Source organism: Ascaphus truei, chromosome 2 (assembly GCF_040206685.1).
Source record: "Ascaphus truei isolate aAscTru1 chromosome 2, aAscTru1.hap1, whole genome shotgun sequence".
NCBI lineage: Eukaryota > Metazoa > Chordata > Amphibia > Anura > Ascaphidae > Ascaphus > Ascaphus truei.
In genome coordinates, this window is record NC_134484.1 from 134,806,992 (window position 1) to 134,833,687 (window position 26,696).

General features: G+C 41.8%; 1 protein-coding gene across 2 annotated transcripts in view; it reads right to left on the minus strand.

Annotated features, from left to right (window-relative positions):
- Nucleotides 1-26,696, minus strand: part of COLEC12 (collectin subfamily member 12) — a 178,103-nt gene that overhangs the window by 128,797 nt on the left and 22,610 nt on the right. For both annotated transcript variants that reach the window (XM_075585245.1, XM_075585246.1), the window contains exon 2: nucleotides 23,403-23,453. In XM_075585245.1, coding sequence (XP_075441360.1) covers nucleotides 23,403-23,453 — 51 coding nt within the window. The remainder of the gene's footprint in view (nucleotides 1-23,402; nucleotides 23,454-26,696) is intronic.

Consider the following 26,696-nt stretch of genomic DNA (forward strand, 5'->3'; position numbering starts at 1 on the left):
AAGACAGCTGCTGTGTGATTTAGTCCAGATATAGGTCCAACGTCATAACTAAGCAAGCTGTGCATTCCTATAAGTACTTCTGCAATGCCATTAAACTGCTACAGAATGCTTTCCACAGAATGCACAGCAGAAGAACTTAGGTTTACGTACTGCAGCTCAAGGAATCTGAGCCAGACGCAGATGGTCTTGCCAGTGACGTTTAGAAGGATGCAGTATGATGCATGGGAAAACTGCCAGCCAAGCGGGTAACAGAAGAGTTAGAGAAATATAAAGATGAGATGGTGTGAGAGGTCTTCAGCAGGGTTGAGGAAGCTAAGCGTATTATGGAAAAGCAGTGATACGAAAAACTAGGGCAACAAAAGCATGCCAAGAGAGCACAAGTACTTGAAGAGATACTGTTCGTGTGCACAGGTTTCAATGACTTTGTCACCAATGTTTTCTTCAATCAAGACTACACATCGTGGCAGTGAGCTGCTTGTGCTTCATGTCCTGACTACCAGACAATTTGTAAGGCAAAAAGGACAAAACACACACAAAACACACACAAGCGCACCGCAGATTAGTAATACAGTATATATATCACAATATTTAATAAAGGTCACTGTGACAACAAAATACAGAAATCACTAAATGAAATACACAAGACAAAAACACATATCAAACATATACCATGTATGGTCATATCACACCCTGTGAATGCTAAACCAATACATGACTTCAGTGAAGTACACAAACTCATATCTAGATAAGTTAAAAAGACATCCACTAAGGGTGCTCAATAACTTCTAGGAAAAACCCAATTGAGGAGAAAGAAACTGACCACAAGAAGTGGCAGCAGGGGCTCAGTGTGGACGCAAAACTGTCCGGACACGCGAACACACGGCAGAAAATACCTCTCTGCAAACACTTCCTGGAATCTCGTTCCAGCCAAAGGGAGACTGTGCAGAGCTGCTTCACGTGACCCTACCGGTTTTGTAAACAATGCTTCATCAGGAGGTTCCAGTCCGGGGTTAGGCTGAACTTGCCCTTACATGGCTGTAGTAGCCATCTTGGTTTCTGGCAAACCTCTCCCTGAATTGAGTAATTGGCTACAGCTGTTCCTGGACTTAAATTGCAGTCCGCCTTGTTGCTTCCTGCTGTGCAGCTCTGCACATATTGGCTCTCCTTGCTATTTAGGGTCAGCCTCTTCCACCAGGCATAATCATTGTAACCTGTGCTTGTCACAAGCATGTCTACTTAGCCTGGCCTGAGGCCCATTCTGTTCCTGAGGCCTTCCCTGTGCTGAAGCCCCTGTTGCGGAAGCCTTCTCTGTTGCTTTGGTTTCCCTGGTGCCAACCCCAGCCTTTGACCCTGACATCGCTCCTGTGCCGCCTGCCTTGACATCTGCCTGGATCACGACTACGCTGTTCTCTCCTACCATGACCTGGCTACCCACGACTACAGAACCCGCAGTCTGGAGATGGCTTCGCGGCTCCAGGTCTGGGTTTCTATATCCCCACCTTGGCCCTGCGGTCCTGTCCTGGTTTGTGGCGAGCACCCGTTACACAATTCCCCCAAAGGGGAAAACCAAAGTTACCGGTAGGATTGAAGATGGTCTTAGGAAAATACAGTACTTTGCAATAGGAAGAACAAGAACCATGGATCCCATCATAAGTCAAAAAGGGTTGACTGAAGAGAAGTATGGGTCATTGATGGACTGGAAATCAAAGCAAGGGGCTGGCTATCAAATTTTAGCCCTGGGGGCAAGCTCAACCAACTGGCCCAGGAAACAGGCAACCCACACACCAAACAGAGATGCACGCTACATGCACCCCACACACAATACAATAATTAAAGTCCGTACACATGCAAATGTACAATATACAAACACACCAGATATACATACCATATACATACAGTATTTACATACATCAGAAACACACAACACACATGATAACAGACCAAATACACACAGATGCATGCAGCATGCATGAACAAACACTATATAAACATATGGACACACAGTGCATATATATATATATCCACTGCAGCAAGGGATTCTGGGAAATGACATGCAAATGAGCACACAATGTGTCACCTTTTGTCTGAAAAACCATTGTTACATGGAGCCCATATAAGCTAATGCTCGCTGTTAACACAGCTTTAAAGCACAGCATGGGAATCAGATGCAAAGCCAGAGAAACCATTCACAGACATGTTTCAACCTTAATGGGTGTCATCAGTGTGAATTTAGTTGTACTGCTGGCTTTGCATTCTCAAGACTGTAGGGTTTACCATCACATTTTAAGTTGGCTCCATGTAACAATGGTTTTTCAGACAAAAGGTGACACATTGTGTGCTCATTTACAAAGGAAAGGGTTCACAGTGTAGGGTAGAACCTGCATTTTTGGTTATACCTTGACGTTTGGTATGCAGGCTTACGATGCTTTGGCCAAAGGGTTTAACTAAATAACCAAGTAATTATTATTATTATTGAAGTATTTAAACTTTATACTTATTACCATATATGTTTTGTCAATTGGATGTAGCATTGGGCACCCCTGTCTTTTATTGTATACATTTGCCATGCTCAGTAGCACTCTTTTTTGACATAAATATAGTTTCATGATGTGGTGGGTGTAGGAGTTTAAGCTAGCTGGGAATGTGTGTTAATCAATTTCTGACTGGTAACAGTTGTATGGAGGTAGGTGGCGCCTCCCCCCAGAGCTCTCTCCTCCTCACCTTTTCACTTTGCTGCAAGAACAGGACCTACTATGGTTCTTTCCCCTCATACAGAGGTAAAGGGAAGGGTTCACAGTGTAGTGTAGGACCTGCATTTTTGGTTATACCTTGACATTTGGTATGCAGGCTTACGATGCTTTGGCCAAAGGGTTTAAATAAATAACCAAGTAATTATTATTGAAGTATTTAAACTTTATACTTATTACCATATATGTTTTGTCAATTGGATGTAGCATTGGGCACCCCTCTCTTTTGTTGTATGTATGTGTATGTATGTATGTATATATATATATATATATATATATATATATATATATGTATGTATATATATATATATATATATATATATATATATATATATATATATAATACGATACCGTGTGGACGAATATCAGAGGCAGCACTCCAGAAAGTAGTCAAAAGATTTGTATTAATGAGACATCATATCCAACGTTTCGGTCCTACATGCGGGACCTTTCTCATCACCTTGACCTCTCACCTTTACCCTGGCTGTGCTCAAAGCTGTGACCATGCAGCAAGCTTAAGCCTATAGGAAACCATGTTAAAAATGGTTTTTGAACCAAAAAGTGGCACTGAGTGCTCATTTGCATGTCATTTCCCAGAATCCCTTGCTGCAGTGGAAGTGCTGTATGCTGGGTGATAATGGTGTAAGGTGGGGTTGCAGACCTGCCTAAGACATGCAGATGAGCATACAGTTGTATTTGCATATATATATATATATATATATATATATATATAATTACACAGCCAGGCTATAAGATACCACCGCATATGCTCTTACACTGAAGACAGAAACAGGCATCTCACAACCTAACTGAATCATTCAGATAGAAGGGATACAACCAAAAACTATTGCCAGAACTATTACATGTGCACTAAAAGCTCCACGAGAACACATACTACAATACAGACAGAAAGAACTCACACACGCATACCACTAGGGGCAACATACAACCCTACCATAGAGGGAATACGAAAGATAATCAATGATCTGCAACCCATGTTGGCAGAGGATGTGACATTAAAAAAAATCTTTCCCAAACCTCCCATTCTTGCGTTCCGGCAACCACCAAACCTCAAACAGAAATTAGTCAACAGAAAACTTCATAACAAACTTAAAGACACTGATAATAGCACAAAACCATGCAACAACACACGTTGCACACTCTGTAAACATATATGCCAAGATCCCACAGCCTGTCACAACCATGGAACACTCAATGTCAAAGGATCATACTGCTGCACATCCAGGAATGTGGTTTATATGATACAGTGCAACAAATGTGACCAAGGATGCTACATTGGGGAAACCAGACGAAAACTTCAAGGCAGAATGAATATGCACAGACACTCTATACTCCACCACGAAGAAGGAAGATACTGCTCACCAGTGGGACATCATTTCTCACAATAGAAAGAGGTGCTCTGGCACACAATCAATGAAGCACTATAATGTCACCTGTCTGTGCCCACAGACCAAGGGGGGGGTCGTCCTACCAGGTCCCCAAGTGGTATTAGGGTAAAGAGAATAGTCCAGGCACACGTTCTTATCACAAAGTAGAAAATTTAATCCAGCATAAAGCCAACGTTTCGGCTGCCTGTGTGCAGCCGAAACGTTGGATTTATGCTGGATTACATTTTCTACTTTGTGATAAGAACGTGTGCCTGGACTATTCTCTTTACCCTGACATCATTTCTCACAAAAAGATCATTCCATAAATGATTTAAAAATCAAAATCCTCAATGGAATAATTAAACGCACCCAATATGGAAAACATTTGAACTCAGAATGATAACACTCTTTGACTCCAAAACAAGAGGACTTAATGCGGATATGGGGTTTCTCACAAACTATAACAATTGTTTATAATTATCCTGCCTCCCTCTCTGCAAATGTTCTTATCCACACATTCCCCCCCAAACCTCCCTCCCCCCACAGCATCCCCTTCCCCCTCCATGCTGTTACTTGTCATGGTTTTATTACCCTACAAATGTCTACAGACTTCCCTTTCCCACCCACCCTTATCTAAATCTGTTTTTTAAAAAAAAAAAAATTTCCTTCCTTCTAAACCTCTGTTTTAGCATTGACTCCTTTGTATCACCAGTGTGATTCACTGTCCAAGGACCAAGAAAGGTGTTAGTATGGACCATCCTTCCATCCAAAGGACCCATGCTGACTGGAAGCGCTGCAACCATTCTGTAAACCCTGTCCTGTTCTCCCCACAAAACCGCGGAGCACTCAGCCCTCCTGTTACCTCACAGGTACGCACAACTCCACCACTAATATGTAGTGGGGGTCCAGGGGCTACATACATTATATATATATATATATATATATATTAGTGTAGTAGAAAATTGGTGCTCAAAGTCCCCGAGGTAAATAACTGTTTAGTAAAGAAATATCTATGTAAATATATATTTATGGTTACCATGATATAATGCAGTCTTTTTAGTACCACTGGTGTTAAAATGAGTCACTAGTTCAACAAAGTAAAGGTGGTTAGTGGATTAGGAAGCAGGATGGGGGCCAATGAAGTGCTGCTACTCTTGTAGTGACTTGGAAATTTTGTCTAGAAGATCAGAAGCGTGTTTACGTTCGTATGGCAATATAAGTGATTTATTGGTTTAAAAATGCACTCACAATGCTCTTCATTGTAAAAGTGCATGCAAAGGTTTCTTACCTAGAAACGCATGTAAAAGGTTTCTAACCCTTACATGCATTTTTACAATAAAGAACATTGTGAGTTCGCATTTTTAACCCTTTCTTTGTGTACCCAATAAATAACTTATTGCGTCATCAGAAGCGATTTTTACATTTTTATTTTCTAGATATACATATACACAAATGCATCCCATATACAGTATACACACACAGACATCCCCTATACAGATACAGTATTATGGTCGGTCGCGGTGCCATCACGAAATCCGCTGCAGTCACGTTTTTTCTCATTCGGGTGCGCGGAATTTCACCGGTCAGACTAATGGCACATCGGGATTAACACAGCGGGGGACCCGGCGTCTGAATGGGACTCGCGCTGTATAAATCCTACCGGACTGCACCTGTGTATAAGAGACACGCATTAAGAGTGAGACAGAATCAGTCACTCTTCCTGCGCACCTCTAATAGGCGATCAAAATGCTTTTATTTTATTTTAATAACATGGTATACTAGCAGGGGGTCTCCGGAGCTAAACCACATAAATTTCAGCCTCGGGGACCCCCTGCTTCCCGAGTTACAGGCCCTGGTATGGGGTGCCGGTATCTACCTGCATTTAAATGTCCCGGTCACGTGACGCGGGAGAATTTAAATATGGCGGAGATACCAGAACCCCATACTGGGGCCTGTACCTCGGGAACAGGGGGTCCCTGAAGCTGAAATAAATGCGGTTCAGCTACGGGGACCTCCTGTTTCCCTACTGTGTTACTAATATAAAATAAAATCAGCTTCATTACCTTAGCGGCTAGCCGCTAAGGCAATGTGTCTGAAAAAAAAAAAATTTAATCTATGTACAGCACTGTACAAGAAAAAACATTATATTATTTATATACACATGCATGTCACATGCGCCACACACCTTACTTTAACCCCCCACCACCCAATCAGGACAAAGCTCCTTACCTTAGCCCCCACTGGCCACTCGTGCTCCATCTGCATTGTTAACTCCGCTCCTAAGCTCCAGCAACCAAGTCCTGCTTAGGCCTCGGATATAGTGCAGTTGCGTGCGCCTGTCACCCTGCGCGATCTGTGGACTCATATCGCTCGCGACGGGGAGGTGTGGCAGAGGCGTGGCCGTGACATCCTAGACTGGTTCGCCCTCATTGGCTGAACCACTCATGCGACGCGGCCGTCGTGCGAAAAGACAAAATAATTTGTCCGTTCAAAAATCTGCTGCGTCTTGCACACACTATGGCCGGCCCGACAGGGTGGCTATATTTAGTTCATGCAGTGCACGCCATCGCACGCACGGTCGCTCTCACCATCGCCACAGCATTAGTGTCTTTGCCTGTTCCTCTACCGTCCTTTTAGCTCCGCACCAGCTCTCTTTCAGCTCCTGCTGCAGACTGAGGCTGGCCCTGCCCGGCATGCTGTTGGCTTGGGCAACAAAACCGAGTGCTGGGCCAGCTACAGTTACTCCAAAGCAGCAGCCCGCATTCCTGGAAACAGGACTGGCCTGGGGGGACAATTGCCAGCCTGCCCCAGGTTAACTAGGGGTACCTGTCCCTCCACCGTGATTATTTGCGCTACAGTTATGTCTCTGGAGGGAAGGGCTTCGCCCGCGAGTAGCACTAGCTACCCACAAAAAAGGGGGGGGGGGTGTAACAGGGGCAACCCTGTTAACAACAGCGGGAGCTATTGGGTGTCAACCAGGTAATATTTAATCCCTGAAAAAAGGAAGAAAAACCAGCGCACAACGCTCATAGTGAATATGTATATATTAGAAATGCCAATCATGGAACAGATAAGTAATGTGCGTACATCAAAGTAGTCTTTTAAAGCATATCATGTAAGTTAGACATGGGTTTACTGCACCGGAACAGACGAATGAAACAGGCACCGCTGGATCTCCACCCAAATTTGTTTAGACAACCATTCAGCATGTCAGGGTGACCAGCACTGCACAGAGGAACATTGTAATCCTGTTGCGGTTAGTCTCGGGAGACACCTCTCCTGTCTCGGGTATGCGGCGGGCAGATTCAGGTTAAAAGCAGGGAAATGGATCTCCAATAAAACAAACCCCCATGCGCAGCACTCGCAGCGACGGTATCTCTGACTCTGCCACCAAAGTATCACGTGATCAAGCAGACTGAGTCAGAGAATCACCCCGTCACGCTGTCAGCATGAGTGAGGTATTTAAAATCTAGTGAGAACAAAATGCCTACCAGCCTCAACACATTGTGAAACAGTATCAAGCGGCGGCCGATGACTTCAATGTATAGCGCCACGGTGGCCATAAAGAGTTGTCAGGGAGCCAGTGGAGAGCCACAAAACAGTGGTGCATGAAGGACAATATGGCAAAGCAATCAAATACTAAAAATATCCAATATCCTACGCGTTTCATAGTACGCAGACTACTTCATAAGGGATGCCAGGAGAAATGCAGCCTAAGTTATTTTCTCCAAAGCAAGTCTCCTGTCTTCACCTCTGCATGCATCACCTGCAGACACCTTCCGGTGCTAGGATACACTGTATAAACCATTGACTTCAAGTTGATACTGAGTAGGCACCGTAGTGTGTTAACTCCTGACCATCTACTTTAATTACTTCCCATAAAGAAAACAAAGCTCCGAGGCATGTGGGTATGGTGATATATTTAGGCTAAGCATAACTTTTAATTCTGCACATAAAAGAAACATGAATATCTACAGTAAATACAATTATCCATATTTCATCCATTCCTGATTAACATACTGTAGGTACGTTCTACTCTAGATGGATTTAAAGAAGCATGTACCATAAACTGAGGAAGCTTTAGTGATAATCAGCATTCTGTTGTCAGTGGTGAGAGTAACTCAGACAGTTCCACCATTGAACTAGAGCATAATGTTTTAATAAGCTAGAATTAAATATATCTGTGGGAGATGATGGAAAAAAGCAGTGCTTAAGCTGCTATAATTATGAAAGAAATTTACAGCCGCTGAATAGAATGGCTCAAGTTGCCTGTGACACTCAAACAAAAACAAATATACAGTATATAATTAAATGTATAGGCGGGATAAAGAGGATGAGCATACTACTGTACAAATCATTTTTTAAAAGCATGCCAAAAATAACTTCTTAGACACACACATATTAGGGCTCTTTTTTTAAACTAGTGGAAATATACTCCACTTTGTATGATTCTAAGAACTGTTTATTTTATTTTGAATGCCATGTGTAGCATGGAATATAAGATATAATATTACTCTAAGTGAGAGAAATTGTATATTTCCGTATTGCAAATATAATTCAATACGCCATGGAATTTCAGTCCAGTTTTTGTTTCCCAAATCTCATCTAAGTGAATTCCAGGCAGCAGCAATCATGCATTTCTATGGTAAATGGCACGAATAATGAACGATCTGTCATGACCAGATACAGGAACAAAAACTTGATGAACTGCTCAAAAATGAACAGAAAAGAAAGGGCTGGGGGGCACAGGCAAAAGTAAATAAAATCTATATGGGAACGTGATAAAAAATGGAGAACTACGAACAAGTCCTTCTAACACATTCCGTGCGTTGACAAGGCACTTGTCAGCGTGAAACGCGATAGAGGGACTTGTTTGTAGTCCTCCGATTTTTAGCATGTTCTAATACTGATTTTTTAAACTTTTGCCCGTGCCCTCCAGCCCTTTGTTTTTTGTAAATTTTTGAGCAGTGCACTGCGTTTTTGTTCCCGTATCTGCTCTACCTGCCGGCCGGGAGCATGCCAATGCCTTTCTTCAGCAGACTCGTAAGTTTACTCAGTTTTCTTCGATCAAGTGATTTTGTACTGTGATTATTTAGTCCCCAACGTGGTGTCACACAGGAGCTGCTGCAGACAGGTGACGGATGGAATCCCGTGGCCTCCGTACTCCAGTAGTCCCCGCGGTACTGTTCATACCAGTATCGGGGCCAGCCATACACCTAGGTGGCTCCTTATATTCTATACACTTCTACTATCAAGTATGTCTTATGTGATTGATTCAATAAGGCAGCTATTTTCTGAAAGGCACCAGATTTATTTGATGAACATTATTTGATGAACAATTTTACATATATTCTGAATGTTTGTTGTGGATCTTGTCGGCACTGACTTCTGGATTTGTTTCCATACAATACTATCTGTCATGGCCACATGGAAATACAGTAGGTTGACAGTATTGTATTTTTTCCTTATGAAAAGTTATTTGCACTCCATTGATATAGGTTTAGATATAACCCTTACCTCAAATGAAAGGTGAATGAAATTACATGATTATATACTTGTGAACATACGATACAGTGGAATGCTTTCTAGACCCTCACGGCAGGGAAATAATTAAGGAAGCGGGGGAAAAAGGTTATGTATGGTAAGTAGAGGGAAAAATCCGCAAGCGGAAGTGAAGCAGTAACATTTTCTGCCGCAGTTGAACATGGTCATGATGAACATTAAATGGACTACAGCTCTATTGAATGTTAGATTGTGCACCATGAAGCTTGGAGTGCACTTCTATTTTAAATAGTAATATATTGGGTGTCATGATAATGTCATGAGGTATTAGGTATTTTAATCCCTTTGGTGCTTAAGGGGTTAATGAGCTACAGTCTGAGTTTTAAAATACAAAATATATTGGGTTATCCTGTATGGGCTCACTTAAAAGGGCCAGATGGGCTGTATATGGCTGATAGAGTTGAGATAAGGGCTGTGTCTGGAGACTTGGGTGTAACATATGGCCCCTGTGACAAGTTTATAAACATGGTCGTTTTACAGCAAGCTTCAAAGGGAGTCTCTAGATGGTTCTGCAAGGTTCAAGGGGCGTGGCTAAGAAAGTATTCAACATGAGAGTGACTGTATTAAAAATGAGAATATCCTGTGATGTCAGCTCCTCTGCATAATAAAAGTAACAAATCTGTAACCGTGTCACTGAGGGGCACGTTCTTACATCACACACTGTATGTTTAAAAGATTATACGGAACAGATATTGATTTGTCACTGTTGCACAGTACATGCAACCACACACGCGGGGTCTCTTGATAAGGCTTATTTATTGAGCCTTAAAACATACAGCACACAAAACAAAATAGCTTCTCTTCAGCAGACAAAAACAAAATAGCTTCTCTTCAGTATAGAAAACAAGGCAGCTTCTCTTCAGCATGCAGGACACAGACAGTTCATCACACTTGTACTTTGAAAACAGACCTTATAGCAGTAATCTCTTCAGTATTTCAGTCCTGTCTCCTGGCCAGCTAGCCTGCATGTGTGTACAGCCTGGGGGTTTTAAAACACCTTGATTATGCAGCTGGGGTCAGACTAATTAAGCAGCCCTTCTCAACTGAAACTTAACCTCGTCACTGCTGCACTGCAAGCCTAAACATAGGTTTGCCAGGTTATGGCTGGTGACGTTCATTCACCCTGTCACAGTCACCTAGATTGGGGATTAAGACGGTCGTATCTACACTTGTCGCGTCCGCAGTGGGTGCCTGAATGTATTGCTATGTCTCACGTGTGTGTAAGTATTACAGAAGTTAAGTTAGGAGTAAATTTAGATATTGAAAAGGAGTTTAAACTTCATGTGGTGGGAGGTGTTTTACTCTGTTGTAAAACTGTCAATCTCACAGCTGATTTACGATAGCGGCTGGTTTTAGGTTGTGTTCAATGGGAAATAATTGTATTTAAGTCTGAGCAGAGATTATAATAATTAGATCTCACCAGAGGCATGCTTTGGACAAAGCACGTGAGACCTCATTTTCTGAACCAGCGACCTCATTTTCTGAACCAGCGACCTCTCTGGGAAAATCCATAGCATTTGGTAAAGTATAGGATTTTCTGTCTGTTTTACCCTTTTATTTTAAGAAGCTGTTCTGCATTTTATTGTAACTATATGATTTTCGTAAGACTTTTTCTGTAACCTAAGCATTGTATTTTTATATATATTAAAAGATTTAATGAGTATTGTTTTGGGCTCTGAATTAACTGGTGCACGCTCTGGAGAGAGGAATTTCTGCATTCGGACACATGTTTCTACAACTGATTTTAGTGTGTTAAAGTGCATAGTATTTTTCTATAATAAACGGGACCTGGGGCCCTGGTAAATATTAATCTGACATCTCTCATCATATTTGCATACCCTCAGGTGGTGGCAGTGGATAGATATGATTTGAAATTGAGTAGGGGTTAATATTAACTCACTGGCTTCTTGCAGAGGAAAATGGTGGGTTTGCTACAGTAGCCATGTGTATTAACCCTGGTTGCATATCTAAGTCACGTGCGCACTTGGGTGCTGTTCGTGGCGGTGGTATATTGGGAAGGATTGAGGAGAGATAGAACTCATTTGAGCGACCGTTGCGGAGGAGAAGAGTGAGAGCGCTTGCGAGCGTCAGTATTAACACTTGTCTCATATCCAGGTCGCGTGCTAGCAGAGTGCTGTACATGACATTAGGGTGTTGGGGGAGGCGAGGGCTCATTAAAATACATGGTTACATCATTTTAATCACAGGATTAATTTTTCAACAATTATACTTGTCTTGAAGAAAAACTCAAATGGCCGCTGGTCTCCTCATTGCCAACGAGCTAATGATGAAACCACAGTAATGGAAACCAGATTTGCTAAATGATGGAAAAGGCTTAAAAGTCTTTAACTTCAGAATATTTTCTGTCTACCTTTTTTTTGGCACATTTAAAAGGATTTAATGATTTCATTAATTAAGCAGCAAACTTGTATTGGGCTAATGTATAATAAGTACAAACAAGGGTAGTGGTAACAAAAAAAAAGGGGTGGGAGGGGAAAAAGGTAGACCCGGGAGGACCAGAACAGAAAGGGAGGGCACAGGACCACGTGGGCCTACCTGCAGCCCGAGGAGGTGTTCTGCTGAAAGCCCAGTTGAAGGGAGAGATGGCCCCACCCAGTTGCTGGCATTGCAGGAAGTTAGGCCCAACTTCCTGTCCAGACCAGCCGGGACTGGGAAATTTGTCCTGGCTGTTCCCCCACTGTCCCTAGCACAGGGAATAAATTGGGCACACAAGGTTGGTCAAGTGGTTCATACCTGCTATCAAATTCTATATTCCTACGACTTGCCCAAGGTCACAAGGAAAGCTGACAATAGGATTTGAACCAGGTTTACTCACTTCTAAGGTAGTGACATTACCACTGAGCCAGGGCCACTGACAGATTTTCCAGGGTCCAGGACAAGAGTTTTGTCCGCTATCCCCACCAATCCCCCGTGTCGGCGGTCTTGCGAGCCCTCCCTATCGCACTTCCTCTCTTTCCCCCTCCTTCCTATGTATTTCTCTCCCCCCTTTGTCTCTAACTCTTCCCCCTCTCTTCCTCACTCACGCTCCCCCTCTCACCCCTCTCTTTTTGTTCCTCACTCCCGCTCTTACACCCCATCTCTCCTCTCGGACTCTTCCCCTCCCCTCCGCTATCACTCAATCCCGCTCCCTCAATACCCCACTCCTTACACTCATTCCCTCCTCCCCCTCTGGCCACACACAAGTCTCTCCAATACACAATCCCCCTCAATACCCATACAATTCCCCTCCCACAATACTTACCCCCCCCCACAATACACACACAATCCGTCCCACACAATAATACCCCAAACAAAATACATACAACCCAACTACCTCCATTCCCAAATACATACAACACACTTACCTTGGGGTTGGCCTCAGGTCTCTGGTTGCCGAAGGGCCCTGACTCTCCTCAGCTGCTGCGGGCCTCCTGCCAGGCCTGCCTCTCTCTCCTGTGCCGGGTATCTCTCCTGCCAGTGCATGCCGGAAGCTGGGCCCGCCCACAAATCGGGCCTGGCTTCCTGCACGTATCAGATAGGCAGGCCCGACAGGAGGCCCGCAGCAACTGGGGAGAGCCGGCAACCAGAGGCCTGGCAGCTGGACGCAGACATTGGGCCTGACTCCCCTGCCACCACCCCCTCCCCCCCTCACCTTGTTAGCGGCCCTGCACTGAGCTACACCTTCATCCTTGTCTTAGCTTTTGCTATGCATATTCAGATTATCAGGAGGAACCAACTGACTTCCTCATAGCTACAGTACAGTGGCTTGAAACAAGTTTGAGACCCAGAGGTAAAACTGCTTTGCCTAATGTCATGGAAACACTGATGGTGAAATCCTAAAACTCCTATTATAAACGCTCTTCTAACAGTTAGAGAAAAATAATAACATGTCAGACCTGTAACAACCTATGTGGCAGGATTACATAAAGCATTATTTCCTCTAGGAGACACATCCTTGGTGCAGCATGGGGGGTTTTGTTTTATTCCGGAGGAGGAAAAACATCCTCTGAACATGAAATATTGTATTCAAAGAGCTCGTGTGCAGTTACACGTCTGCTCTTAATAACGTGAAATGATCATCTCAAGCTCTATTCCGATGTGATATCCGTGAACATGCCTGAAATTCCTAAGAGGGAAGAGGTTATGTGTCCTCAGTCAGCAAAGTAGAGGCTGCTAACCTTTCCTATTGAAGTGAGTGGTCTCACAGTAATGAGGCCCAGATGATGTGACGGGTGGTCATGCAGTAACAAGACTCAAAGTCTCCTGACAATTGACTTGTACATCTGCTTTGACCATTACAAGAATCAAACAAACAAACAATACTGTGCTGGATAAATAGTCTCACTACACTCTTACCACTGCAGTAACCTTATTAATGTACAGTAACCAGTCTGTGTGGAATGCAGGTTAACACACATGTTTCTTATATTAGTGCAACCAACTTTAAAGGCAGATATAGAAAATGACTGTTACATGTTTTTATTGATGGATGCGATTAATAAAATGACAACTAGATTAACAATAGGTTGTGACACATTCAACCGCTTTTGATCTATTTTAGTGTCATCATAACTATAGCGAGATTGATGCAGTTTAATTCAGCAAAACCTGGCAGGTTAATCCATGTGCAGTAGAATAAAATCAAATTCCAATACATTTCTTCTCCAGCTGATTCCTATTTAATACAAATTGCCTTCCCCTGCATAATGTAACAGTGCTAGTGATGGCCGGTCCCCTAATTCTGCTGCCATGTCAGGTGTAACTTTGCGCTCCTGGCAGTACTGAAGTTTGACATAACTTAACCCTTTCACTGTTAGAGAGGCAAGCAGTGCACTTCTTAGCTCATCTGACAGTGAAAGATTTCCCAAGCTGTGACATGAGATCACATTCATGGAATCAGGATTGCGAAACCTCAAAGCTGTGATCTGATTTCCCCCCCAGTGACGCTGCGTATTGGCTACAGATCTCTTCAATGAATGAGGATACGTTAAAAGGTTTTTATAGGGGATGGACGCAGCATAGCGGTCTGAGCAGCATTGGAGCAAAGACATCCATACAGGCAGTCGGTTACTTTGAGGCTAACATCTTTGAGTGGCCCTTTATTGTTTCTCCTTTCTATGTCAACAAAAGTATTGCGCCATCTGGGTTCCTCTATCTTTGTTCATTTGCTACACATTATATATGTGTAAGCTGTGGGCAACTTAGCAGTCACTTGCCCTATGGCAGTAATGTCAAAACTACATGTAAGGTGAGGGGGCTAGGGGCATAACTACAAATATTTCGTTTGCTAACCCAGTATTAAAGACAGTATATATTATTTGGGAACAAAATCAGCAGTTTGCCACAAAAATACAAAAATACAACTCAACCTTTCTTACACAATAAATAAGCATAAGGAAGATGCTAAGGTTTCACCACAACTCATGGTGCAAAGCAATACTACAATGATTTGCACTTTTTCAATAAAGCAATGGAATGCTTTAAAGTAGTACAACTCCTCCCAAATGTATTTAAACCTCAGTTCATGTTATAATGCAGCTTCGTTAAGGATTGTGTATACTTTATTTTGTGTTGTACCTGTCATTTGCACTTTCTATGTCAATCTCAGGAATGATCTACATCATAGAAGAGAGTCTCAGTTTGGGGTGAAAGTGCAGTATTAGCAGTTGACTGCTTTTATTGGTCAACAAACTACTTTTACCCCAGAGTTTGCCATTCTCTTGTATAATAAGGCAGCGGTGCATAAAGTGGGGGGCGCGAGACTCGCTGCGGGGGGCGCAGGGTTTACAGAGGCCCCCGCACGCTTCCCGAATACATTTTAATTAATGGCTGTTGGAGCTGCAGGGCCTATGTAAACTTCTACTTACCTTGTTTCAGACGCTCCTGGTCACGTGTCGCCATGGCAACGCGGCATCAAATGACGCCGTAGGGTCATGTGACATCGCGTTGCCGTGGCATCGTGACATCATAACAGCAGGACGTCTGAAGCAAGGTAAGTAGGGGAGCACGAGGAGAGGGGGACAGACGGCAGAGAGGCGCAGGGAAAAAAGATTGCGCTCCCCTATAATAAGGGATTGTTATACGTCTGTATTTTCTTAAAGCGGCAATACTACATTCCCCCACCCCCTTTTTTTCTTCTTATTTTAATATGGAAAGCAAGTGGCAATGTATAATACTACCTTCTTACTGAAGATGGCAATCGTTTGGTGCTCCTGTTATAAATCTGAAAAATCCTGATAGTGTGCCTAGCTAGGAGGCCGCCTTTCAGTTCCAATGAATCCTTCAATCAGTGTAACGTAGCAGCTACAATGTGTCTGCATATTACTAAGGTAACATTATCTATTGTTACAGTTTGCAGCTCAAACTACTGGAAATGATGGCAAAAAATGATCACAAACAGGAAAATGTTGCAAAGATCTTGCACTACTGAGGAAGTGAGCGAAAACCTGCTACAGAAATCAAAGGATGCTCAGTATATTAAAACGAATAAAAAATTGACAAGTCTCCTAGACGATACTGGCAAAAATTACCTAAAAGTCTGGACAACGTGGCTAGACCAAACAGACATCCCAGGGGTGGACATGTCCACAATCTGGCTCTAATAGTGGCAAGTACGTTCTCCTTTGATGTAGGAGGGGCTTGGGTTAGATTGTAGTTAATCTAAGCGACATAAGTAGGAATACAGATGGTCGTATACAAGGTGAGATACAAGGTGACCCAAGGAAAAGAAGCATGCAGAAGAGGTGTCCCCCCCCCCCCCCCCCCCCACCCACCCTCTCCCTCCCCAAGCCCCTCCCGCATAGGGAGTGTTATGATGTATTATTATTTCACTAGAAAATGGGAGTTACACGGTGTTCAATGTTGAAAATCATTACAAATATTGTATGTACGCATGTATTGTAACATTGTGAAAACTAATAAAAATTTAAGTTATAAAAAAAAAACTAATAAAAAATGGCATTACAAGTTGAAAAAAAACCCAACAAAAATACAGACACTGTTATGTAATACTACATAACTGATTTATTAAAATAAAAAAAAACATATAAGATTTCAACATGTTTTGCTGCTTTAACTTATTGCTGGTTAGAAAAACAGTAAATTGATTCTAGAAACAATGTTAAAATTGTTTTAAGCTACCCAATGTGTCACTGTCATCAGACACATTCTCTACAATGATCTACAATGTATCTCAAGTGGAATGCAGAACATTTCTTGACCAAAAGTAAAATTCCCACTTCTGTGGGCTCGCGCCCATTGATGTTAGAATGATGCCAATACAGTTTTGTTTGTTTTGTTCTTTTAACCTTGATGGCTATGATACTGTTCTTTACCAAAAATACAACACAGCTGAGTGTCTCAGAAACGCTAAACGAATTTATGCAATATTCATACAGTGCATTATTATTGTTATTACTGTGACCTACAACAACAAACTGCCCTGCTACTGACTAATTCAATATTTGGATTTCTGAGCAAAAAAAAAATTAAATTGAGGATAAAATATAAATTGAGGATAAAAGACAACTTTTTCTTGTTGGGCAGATCAATTTGATAACTTGGGAAAGAGCATAGCTCGCTGATATCACACTCATATTGTCACAAATTCAGAAAACAACCTACTACAGGTTATCCTATACTATAATCCATCACACTTGACGTCTGGTTTAAGCACATCACAGGTTCAGGCTTTCAGAAGAGAGGGCGTCTGTGAGCGTCTCAGACACCTTCTACTAGCCAATCAGGAAATAAAAATGAAAAGCCCCACCTAAACTCTTGGGACCATGGCCAAATGAAACAGCAAGATTCATTTTGAGTCATACTTACACTTAAAAACAGAGTACATACAAAATGCAAAGAACGTTGAGACAATAGTCCTAAAGTTTAGTTTAGCTATGAATGATATGCATATTTACATCATATCCTTTGCCATAAAACTCTATTAGTACAAACAGACAGTGAACTGAACAATAATCCCTTTGCTGAACTCTAAGGAGGATATTTGGTCAGAGTTGCTTTTGCCAATAAGTGACCAACAAATGTTTCCAGCTGCCTGTAATTCCTAAGTGAAAGCCAGTTTAAATATACTCCAGCAATGTGTTTTAGTGGGATCAGCAGTTTGCCTTTTTTTTTTTTGTACTTCTGACTTCTCTCTTTTGACTATTTATTCAAACTGGGAGCAAAGACTTCCTGTGGTATTTTAATGTTGTACTACTCTTAATGTTAGTCCGTCCTCTTGTCATTGACTGAATTATTCAACAAAAGATCCACAAAATGATTTCAAACTTGCACAGCACCTATTTTATATGGTGGAAAATATCACAGGTACTAAAGTGCAAGTGCAGACAAGGATGGTGGAGAAACGAAGGTCTCAGTACAGGCATACACCGTATTAACGTACGCAATGGGACCGGAGCATGTATGTAAAGCAAAAATGAACTTAAAGTGAAGAACTACCTTTTTCCACTTATCGATGCATGTACTGTACTGCAACCGTCATATACAGTACGTGCATAACTGATGTAAATAACACATGTGTAAAAGGCTCTATAGTCTCCCCGCTTGCGCACAGCTTCGGTACAGGTAGGGAGCCGGTATTGCTGTTCAGGACGTGCTGACAGGTGCATGCGTGAGCTGCCGTTTTCCTATTGAGCGATATGTACTTACTCGCGAGTGTACTTAAAGTGAGTGTCCTTAAACCGGGGTATGCCTGTACTTTACACCAGAGTGAATGATCTCAGCGAGTGTAATCTCAGCCCGATATTAAGGACCTGCTTTCCCATGACCATATTGCCCATGTCACATCCACAGGTAGCCCCTCTTCCATCTGACATTATTGACCATGTTGAATGACTCTAGGGCCGGAAACTTTAGTCTTTGTTTTATTCTCATACCTGTACATGCACTTTCATAAAATGCATCTGCAATTGTTTCACAATAAAAGACATGCTGAGAGACTATTTCTGGAGATCTTTTTCATTATTATTTTTCTTGAGGATAGTTATACTTTCAAGTGTGTACTTGCAACTTAATTAATGATATAATATAGATTATATTATAAAATACTTGGTAGTTTTTATATCTCTTAAAAAAAAATATTCAACACACAATGGGACAAATATATTTTCTGGCTGTGAGTTGCTGACATTTGGCAAGAGACATGTCAATCCCACTGATTTGGGGTCGGGTTCCCTGATTTTCATGCATCAGCAGTCTATCAGACTTCAATGAAGTCCCATGGTGGTGTTTTTAGTAAAGTCTCCCAGCTGGGGCAAATCCAGTGTAAACAACTATATTTATCAAAGGGAGAGAATCTTATTGAAAGCGATTGGATTTTTTCCTTTGATACATCTGGTTTTGCTCCAGTTGTGCATTTGGAAGACTTTAGCAAATTAACCTCTCTGTGTTAAAAGTCAGTAGTTTGACAGATTTTCTACCATACTCAAATTACCTCTTTTGGTCATCTCCCTATTGTTAAACACATATATTTTTTTACAAACTGTTTTAAAATTGCAATCCCTTCCACTGGACAGTTTTAGGAGTGTTCTGAATTTGGGATCTCCTAGTCTAGGTCAGTGAATGCCCTATACCTAGAGACCACACAGTTCTGGACAATGTTAATTATTTAAAAAGTGTTTATTCAATCTCTCGAGAGATCCTCCACATAGCTTTCCTTATCTCCAATTACAGAGTTAGACGTTTCTAAGCTGATCTGCACTTCTCCCTCTACCACATGCCCTCTTGATCCTATCCGCTGACCCCGTATTAGTTATCTTACTCCTGCCTAAATCCCCACTCTCACTCACATCTTCAAGTGCTCCCTGACCTCTGGCACATTCCCCTGTTCCTTTAAGCATGCAGTGGTCAAACTGATTCTCAAAAAACCCTAGACCTACAGAACGTGCCTTACTAACTACCACCCGGTATCCCTCCTTCCGTTTGCCTCCAAATTGCTAGAACGTCCTGTGCTTTCCCGTATGATCTACATGAAGTCAAACCAAAAGGTCACTTTTCCCTACTAATCCTACCCGATCTCTCTGCTGCTGTTGATACTGTCGATCACTCTCTTCTCCGTCATATTCTAAACTCTCTTGATATTCATAACAAAGCTCTATCCTGGATTTCATCATACCTCTCCCATTGCACATTTTCTGCATCTGATGCTAACGTATCTTCAGCTTTTGTCGATCTATCTGTTGGTGTACAGTACCTCAGGGCTCTGTTCTGGGACATCTTTTTTTTCCCTCTCTACACACTATCACTTGGTGACATTAGAAACTCTTTTGGCCTTAGGTATCATCTCTATGCAGATGATATGCAGATATATCTTTCCATCCTTTCCCTCACTCTGTAAGGAATCGGGGAACACATCCCCTGCGACGTGTTTTCTCCTTACCTCCTGCTGCACAGCATCCCGCTGCTAGCGGTCAGAGTGCGCGTCCCTCGCGGCATGCTTCCCCCTTGCCTCCTGCTGTACAGTCTCCCGCACACCTTACAGAGCGCGCGCACCCACAGAGCGCTTTCAAGGTTCCCACGGAGCTTGGCTCCAACCCTCCACTTACGACGCACGGACGCAAACACATGACGCACGTGCACCGCTCCCCAGCTGCACGGCAACACTAATATCTTCCTCACCTGTCTCCTGCTTCTCACAGCCTAACCCTGCCTCCACAGAGGCCGCTCCTCTGCTCCACGCCCTTTTCTCATTGGACTCATTTTACTATATAAAATGTCACTTCTTCTTTGGCTGAGCATAGGTAGCCTTGTGTTCCCACGTCTTTGTCTCTGCCTTGTTCTCTCTGTGCTACTAACCTTGTTGCTGCTTGCCTTCCTGTGTACGACCCGGCTAGACTTTGGACCCTGCTCTGGATTATCGACCCCGGCTTGCCTCTGACCTTCCGACCTTCTCTATCCCTGAACACGGCAAACGGAGAATCTACTTCTCTACTGGCTCCAACCCTTGACCACGGCACCTCGGACTCTGACTACCCTCCTTGCACCTACCTATGACCTCAGCAAGTATCAAGACCAACCCACTCTCTCCAACCCAGATCCAGCGATCTTGACTATCCACCCTCCAGGCGTGCCTCTGCTGCTGTGGGTGCGCAGTTCTATACTTTCCCACCTCAGTACCGGGGTCCCGCCTTGGTGAGCGCAAGCGTTACACACTCCTACAATCCAGTCCCAAGTCTCAGATTGCCTCCTGGCTATATCCTCATGGATGGTGCTCTGCCGCCTTAAACAAAATATGTCTAAAACTGAGTTCCTCATATTTCCCCCTAAATCTGGCCTACTATCCCCCTAGTAATAGGTAGGAGGAGGGGGAGGAGAGGAATGTGAAGCTCTTGCTACAGTCTAGTGATGGGTTGATAAGGTGCTAGGAGGAGCGAAACATATACAATATATCCAAAAACTTGCCTAGGCAAGAAAAGAGACCATATAGTACAGCACTCAAAATTGTGATGAATTGATGTAGTAATTCAAACTTAACCTTTAGTAGGATACTGTGCATTAAAAATATAATATATATACTTTGAGTGGAGTATTATTTTCTCAGGACAACTATGAATGCGGCACTGAAACGGTATTCTTTAGTAAATGACATAGAACAGCATAGAATCTGTTAAATCAGCACTTAGTACTCATTTGCATTTTCATTGTGTAGTGGTGTTTCCTGATAGAATAATAAAAAGACAAATATCAGTCTTAGCCCTATGTGGCTTAGGCACAAGGTCTCGTAAAAGTCAGGGATAAAGGGGAGTTATAAGTACAGATTTCACTGTATACTACTAATTCTGTGAGCTTAGAGAACTCAAAGTATATATATATATATGTTAAAGTCTCAGAACCTGATCATTACTCTGTGCACTGTGGAAATACCATCCACTTACTCAGAAAATTATTATTAACTGGGTAGCATAAACTGGGCATATAGCAGCACATCAATATATATATATATATATATGCCTTCAGTGCGCTATACCACCAGCAGTTAGGCGCATGGCCTTGTTGTTTGGGTAAGCCACCTACACTACCCTAGTACATTGCAACCAATCATAACATCTGGCTCTATGTACTTCATTGGGACACAAATTAACCCTGTTAGCCTCACACTGACCTAAGACTAGTACCTATCTAGGGCTGATCTGCTGCATTCAAATACACCAGGGCAATTAAGATGTTATAACCAGTCCTGTTTACATTTGTGTTTACCTACAGTTATACCTACCTATCTTGTGTGTACTTCTTGTGCCACTTGGGTTGTCTTCTCCTGTACCAAGGACAAGCTCCCAACACTGATATCGGTATTCTAGGATTGACCTACAACAGTTTTGATTGCTGGAACACGTCGTGGCACCCACGTCCCATACCAATAGTGGTTGCCACTGCCCCAGCAGTGGGGTCCTGCTGCGATTTTACATTTGTGTTGTCTATACTTCATGGCTCGTCTGATTATTTTTAATGCACATTATCCTATTAATGGTTAAGTTTTAATTACTACATCAATTCATCACAATTGTGATTTGAGTGCTGTACTATAGGGGCTCTTTCTTGGCTAGGAAAGTTTTTGAATATATTCTACTATCCCCCTCGCCTACGATTGCCATTTTACTCTTCCCTTTTCTTTTTCATTCACATTCCCGGCATGGCCAAAATATGTCGCTTCTTCCTCCCTAGTATTGCCAAGATCCACCCTTTCCTGTCAATCTACTGATAAAACAGTAATGCATGCCCTTATCCTCTCCCGTCTGGATTATTGTAACATGCTGCTAATAGGCCACCCTGCCTCACAACTTTCTCTCTTGAAATCTTATCTAAAATTCTGCTGCAAGAATATTATCACTCCCAAAACAGTCTCTGCTCATCTCCTCCTTAAATCCCTCTCCTGGCTTCCCATCACATTTCAGATTACCTACAATGTTCTCCTCCTTACTTTAAAGGCTCTCCGCTCATCTGCTCCTTCCTACACATCAGCTTTGATCTCTCATTATGCCCAAACTCGTCTACTGCGCTCTACCCATAACTGTCTCCTCTTCTCCTCTTGAAAATGTTGGACGTATCAGGTGAATATCTTCACAAACGGGAGGATGGTAAAATAGTAGTGGTCCTGCCGCATCCTGTGGATACCTGACGTCCTGTAGCAGACAGTGCCCAGTTCAAATATATATATATATATTTTTTATCAAGCATTGCAGAGTAAATATCTGATCACCGATGAGTTCAATTAAATGTGTCATGAATGCAGATGACAGAAGTTATAATTGCACAATTAGATTCATGTGTATATACATTTCTACCCATTTACTTCACTTAAGCATTGACATTCCTGTAGCAACAATATGATGCAAGTCCACAGCACAGAAAAATAACGTATTGTAATAGTAGTAAAAATAATAGTTGTTATTAATATCAACAGTTTCATTTATAATCTCTATTACTTCCAATGATAACTAGTTTACTGGGATATAATGTATGATTCGAATCAATCAAAAGGATCTGGTTTTAATGTGCTCACTTACACCTTCTGTACATTTTTGGCACGTAAATGATAAAGGCCATTTTAGCCTGTTTAGTCTGTTGACTTACAGAAACACAGCATACTGTATATGCAACCCTAATAATAACAAAACTAAATTGAACTCCTGCTGGAAATGTTACATTTATTACCATCTACAGTATAAACATTAAATTATTCACAACTCACCAAACCTCTTGTACCCGAAGGATTGTACCTCCTCTTCTTCTGCAAAATCGTCTGCAAAAGAAGCAAGTATGTATTGTAAAATATGTCTGCAGTCTGCATTATAACTTCATGAAAACTGTAAAGTTAAGTAGCATCATTGCAATTTAAAGGGACAATTTTGCCTTATTTTATTTCATTTCAACAGCTTCTATCATTGCTAGTCCTTAAATGGGGTTGGGAGATTGAGAAACCTAAAATGTCCTGACAACAGACTAGCCCAAATTCTGGCACCAGTCAAAACATTTATTCTAATTTATTAATATTATTATTATTATTATTATTATTATTATTATAGGCTCTTGAAAACTGCATTCTCTTTTTTTTTTTATAAACCCGTTTTTTATATGTGTGTCATTTTCTTAATTTGAACTCTTAAATACTTCTATAAATTGCTAAACATGTCAACCAAAAAGCCAGAACCGCAGAAGACAAATAAAAAGAAAGATACTGTAGATATAGCATCGTCATCATTTTTGAAATAGGAAAAACGTTTAACCTTGGGGGGGAAAAAATGGCATTATAGTATGAACATAAATTGAAATGCTGCCTTAAGGCTTTCCTCCCAATGTAAATGCTAGAACTGGAATAGGACTATTAATTGGACGCCAGAGGCAGTCATACAACAGATTGCTAAGGCTAAAGAATGCTTAGGCATGTTATAATTCCAGGTCCAGCCAAGACCATGGCCCGCAATTACTAAGCGATACTATGACAACGTGAATGAGTTGTATCGTATGGTGTCTTCCAGAGCTGCAAAGTGTCGTGTGGCATACTATTGGTTAGTAAATATAGGCACGGCTGTTTTGGCTCTGTTCACTGATTAATGATTGCCAAGGAAAAAGCTATAGTAAGTTCAATTACACATAGAACAATTGGACATGGTTCTGCTTCACTCACAGTAAGTCTGGAAACTTTGCAATGGATATTCAAAACTGTAGATATAGTTAGGTGGTTCTGCTCACTGCGTACAGTTACCGTGTAAATACAGGGGTGGCTTCATTGGCATGAAAACTGAACAAGAACCTTTTTTAACCAGCTTTATGTCCAGGTTACATTACCGACCTGCCTGGGACACCAATATGGTTGTTTATTAAAGTATCCCAGGCAGTAACAATTGGGTAATACCAGTGTGCTAATACTGGGAATCACCAGATTTCTAAAGAAACAAATATAATCCCCATTGTTTTCAACAAGATTCTTACATTTAGTAACTTTAGTGCTGGTTTTTTTGACTCCTGTCTTTTCCTTAGGCCTCACTCAGACAGGCCGCGTTACGACGTGCGCGCACACGTCCGCAAATTCGGGTTGTTCGGTGGGAGTTTTCAAACTGAAAACTCCACCGGCGGCAAAGTGCAGCGTTGACGCTGCAACATTTTGCCGCCACAAACCCGAATTTAAATTTGCGGCTACAGTCACGTGACGTGAGCTGGTTCAGCCATTAAATGCAAACCAGCTCCGTGACGCGTTCGTTACGCCCCCGCCCCCAAACGCCGCGACCCAACTCCTGCAGTTTGAGCAGAGATCGCTGGGCTGCAGGAGCACGCGGCAGAGGCGCAAATGCAAGCACGCCGACGTAGCAGCCTGTCTGAGTGAGGCCTTAGTATTGTACCTGCAATACTTTGATACATTTCCCAAGTGCCCAATAGATTTAGAGGATTATGTATCAAAGTATGGGAGCTGCAAAACGGGGCCAAAAACACAGTACAGGATTTACTGAAGAAAATAACTCTCCTTTGCATTCTGTGTCTTTTCTTCTGATAAATCTGGTGCTAGTCACTTCTTTTTGCCTTGTTTTGTAGTAGAGAGAATTTGAAACAAAGCCATCACATTTAGGTAAGTGTTTAAATGAGGGCTTAAAATCCAGTAATTTTTGCGATTTACAAAACGGCTTTAAGTGCAGTGCTAAAGTATTGCGTATGCCATACTGTGTAAAAGTTGCAGTGTTCAATCTCTCCTAAATGAGAATGTTAAAACTACCTGGGGAGAGACTGGAATTTTGAGTCTGGGTGGGATAGTCCAAAGTGCTTTTCATACTGCTGTGTACATCCAGAATTAGATAAGGAAAAGCTAATGGGGATACATAGCAAGATTTAACAAGGACGTTGGGGAAAAAGATTTCAGACATGAGAGACCAGAAGAGAAACATAAGTCTACAAGGAGATAGCCTTGAGCACAGAACAAAAGGTGAAAAAGGGGCACGTTGTTAGACTATAGCTGACCAATCTGAAGAGGCAGAATAATTTAGGATAATTATAATTCTTTAAGCAATACAGAACTTAAAGCTGCAGTTCAGTCTTTTTTTTTTTTTTTTAATTTATTTTTTTACTTCAATAGTTTTATGTGAGCAATCTCTAATTACCTAAAGAACTGTATAGCTGCAGGTCAATTCGTTCTCTATGTATTGATAGGTCGAAATTTGGTGACATAATTAGTGAAGGGATCTGTTTATATTCTGGTTGTCTGTCAGTGGAAGCTCATGAATATTCATGAGCACTCATGCACTGACATGTGCTAGAGGGAAGGCAGGGCTGACAAAGGGGTGTGCCAGGGCTTGTGACAGGACATGAAGGGGCAGTGCCTTAGCAAATGGCTGTTAAAATAGAATACAAGAAAATTGGTCTTTAAAAGTTGCTTTTTAAAAACAGAAAATGCTAAAAGTATTTTTTCTTACTACAGAACTGATTTATTAAAAAAAAACACACATGCAGGATATTGACTGAACTGCAGCTTTAATGAAGAGAGATTAAAGTGAATAATAACGATCGATGAGATGTGCAAAAGTAGTATATGTAATCCTGACTGCATAACTTTAAAGATGTGGAAGGGGGTAGATATTGAAGGAAGTTTGGAGAACAGGGCTTCCGTTAGAAATGTAGGAAAGGATGATGAGGACACCGAACACTTTCTAGTTTCCATTGAAAAATGACAGGAGAAGGTGGATCCTAGAAATACTGTACTGCTTAAGTATGAATGTGAGAAGAAAATAAGAGAAGAGAAAAAATACATCAATACAAATTAAAACAGTGCACTGTGGGGTGCAAGAATGGATGGTATCTCCATTTAAAATTGAAAATATAATTAAACGATGTGTACATTTAGGACAATAGAAGTACATCTAGGAAGACATTTTAAAGACTGGACTGAACCAACCAAATGGACATATATTGAAACATACCTGTAGATCTGAGCTACGTCTGTATTGTATTGGATGTTTTGGATGCTGAAGCCACTAGAGTTAGTTAATAGAGATGTGCA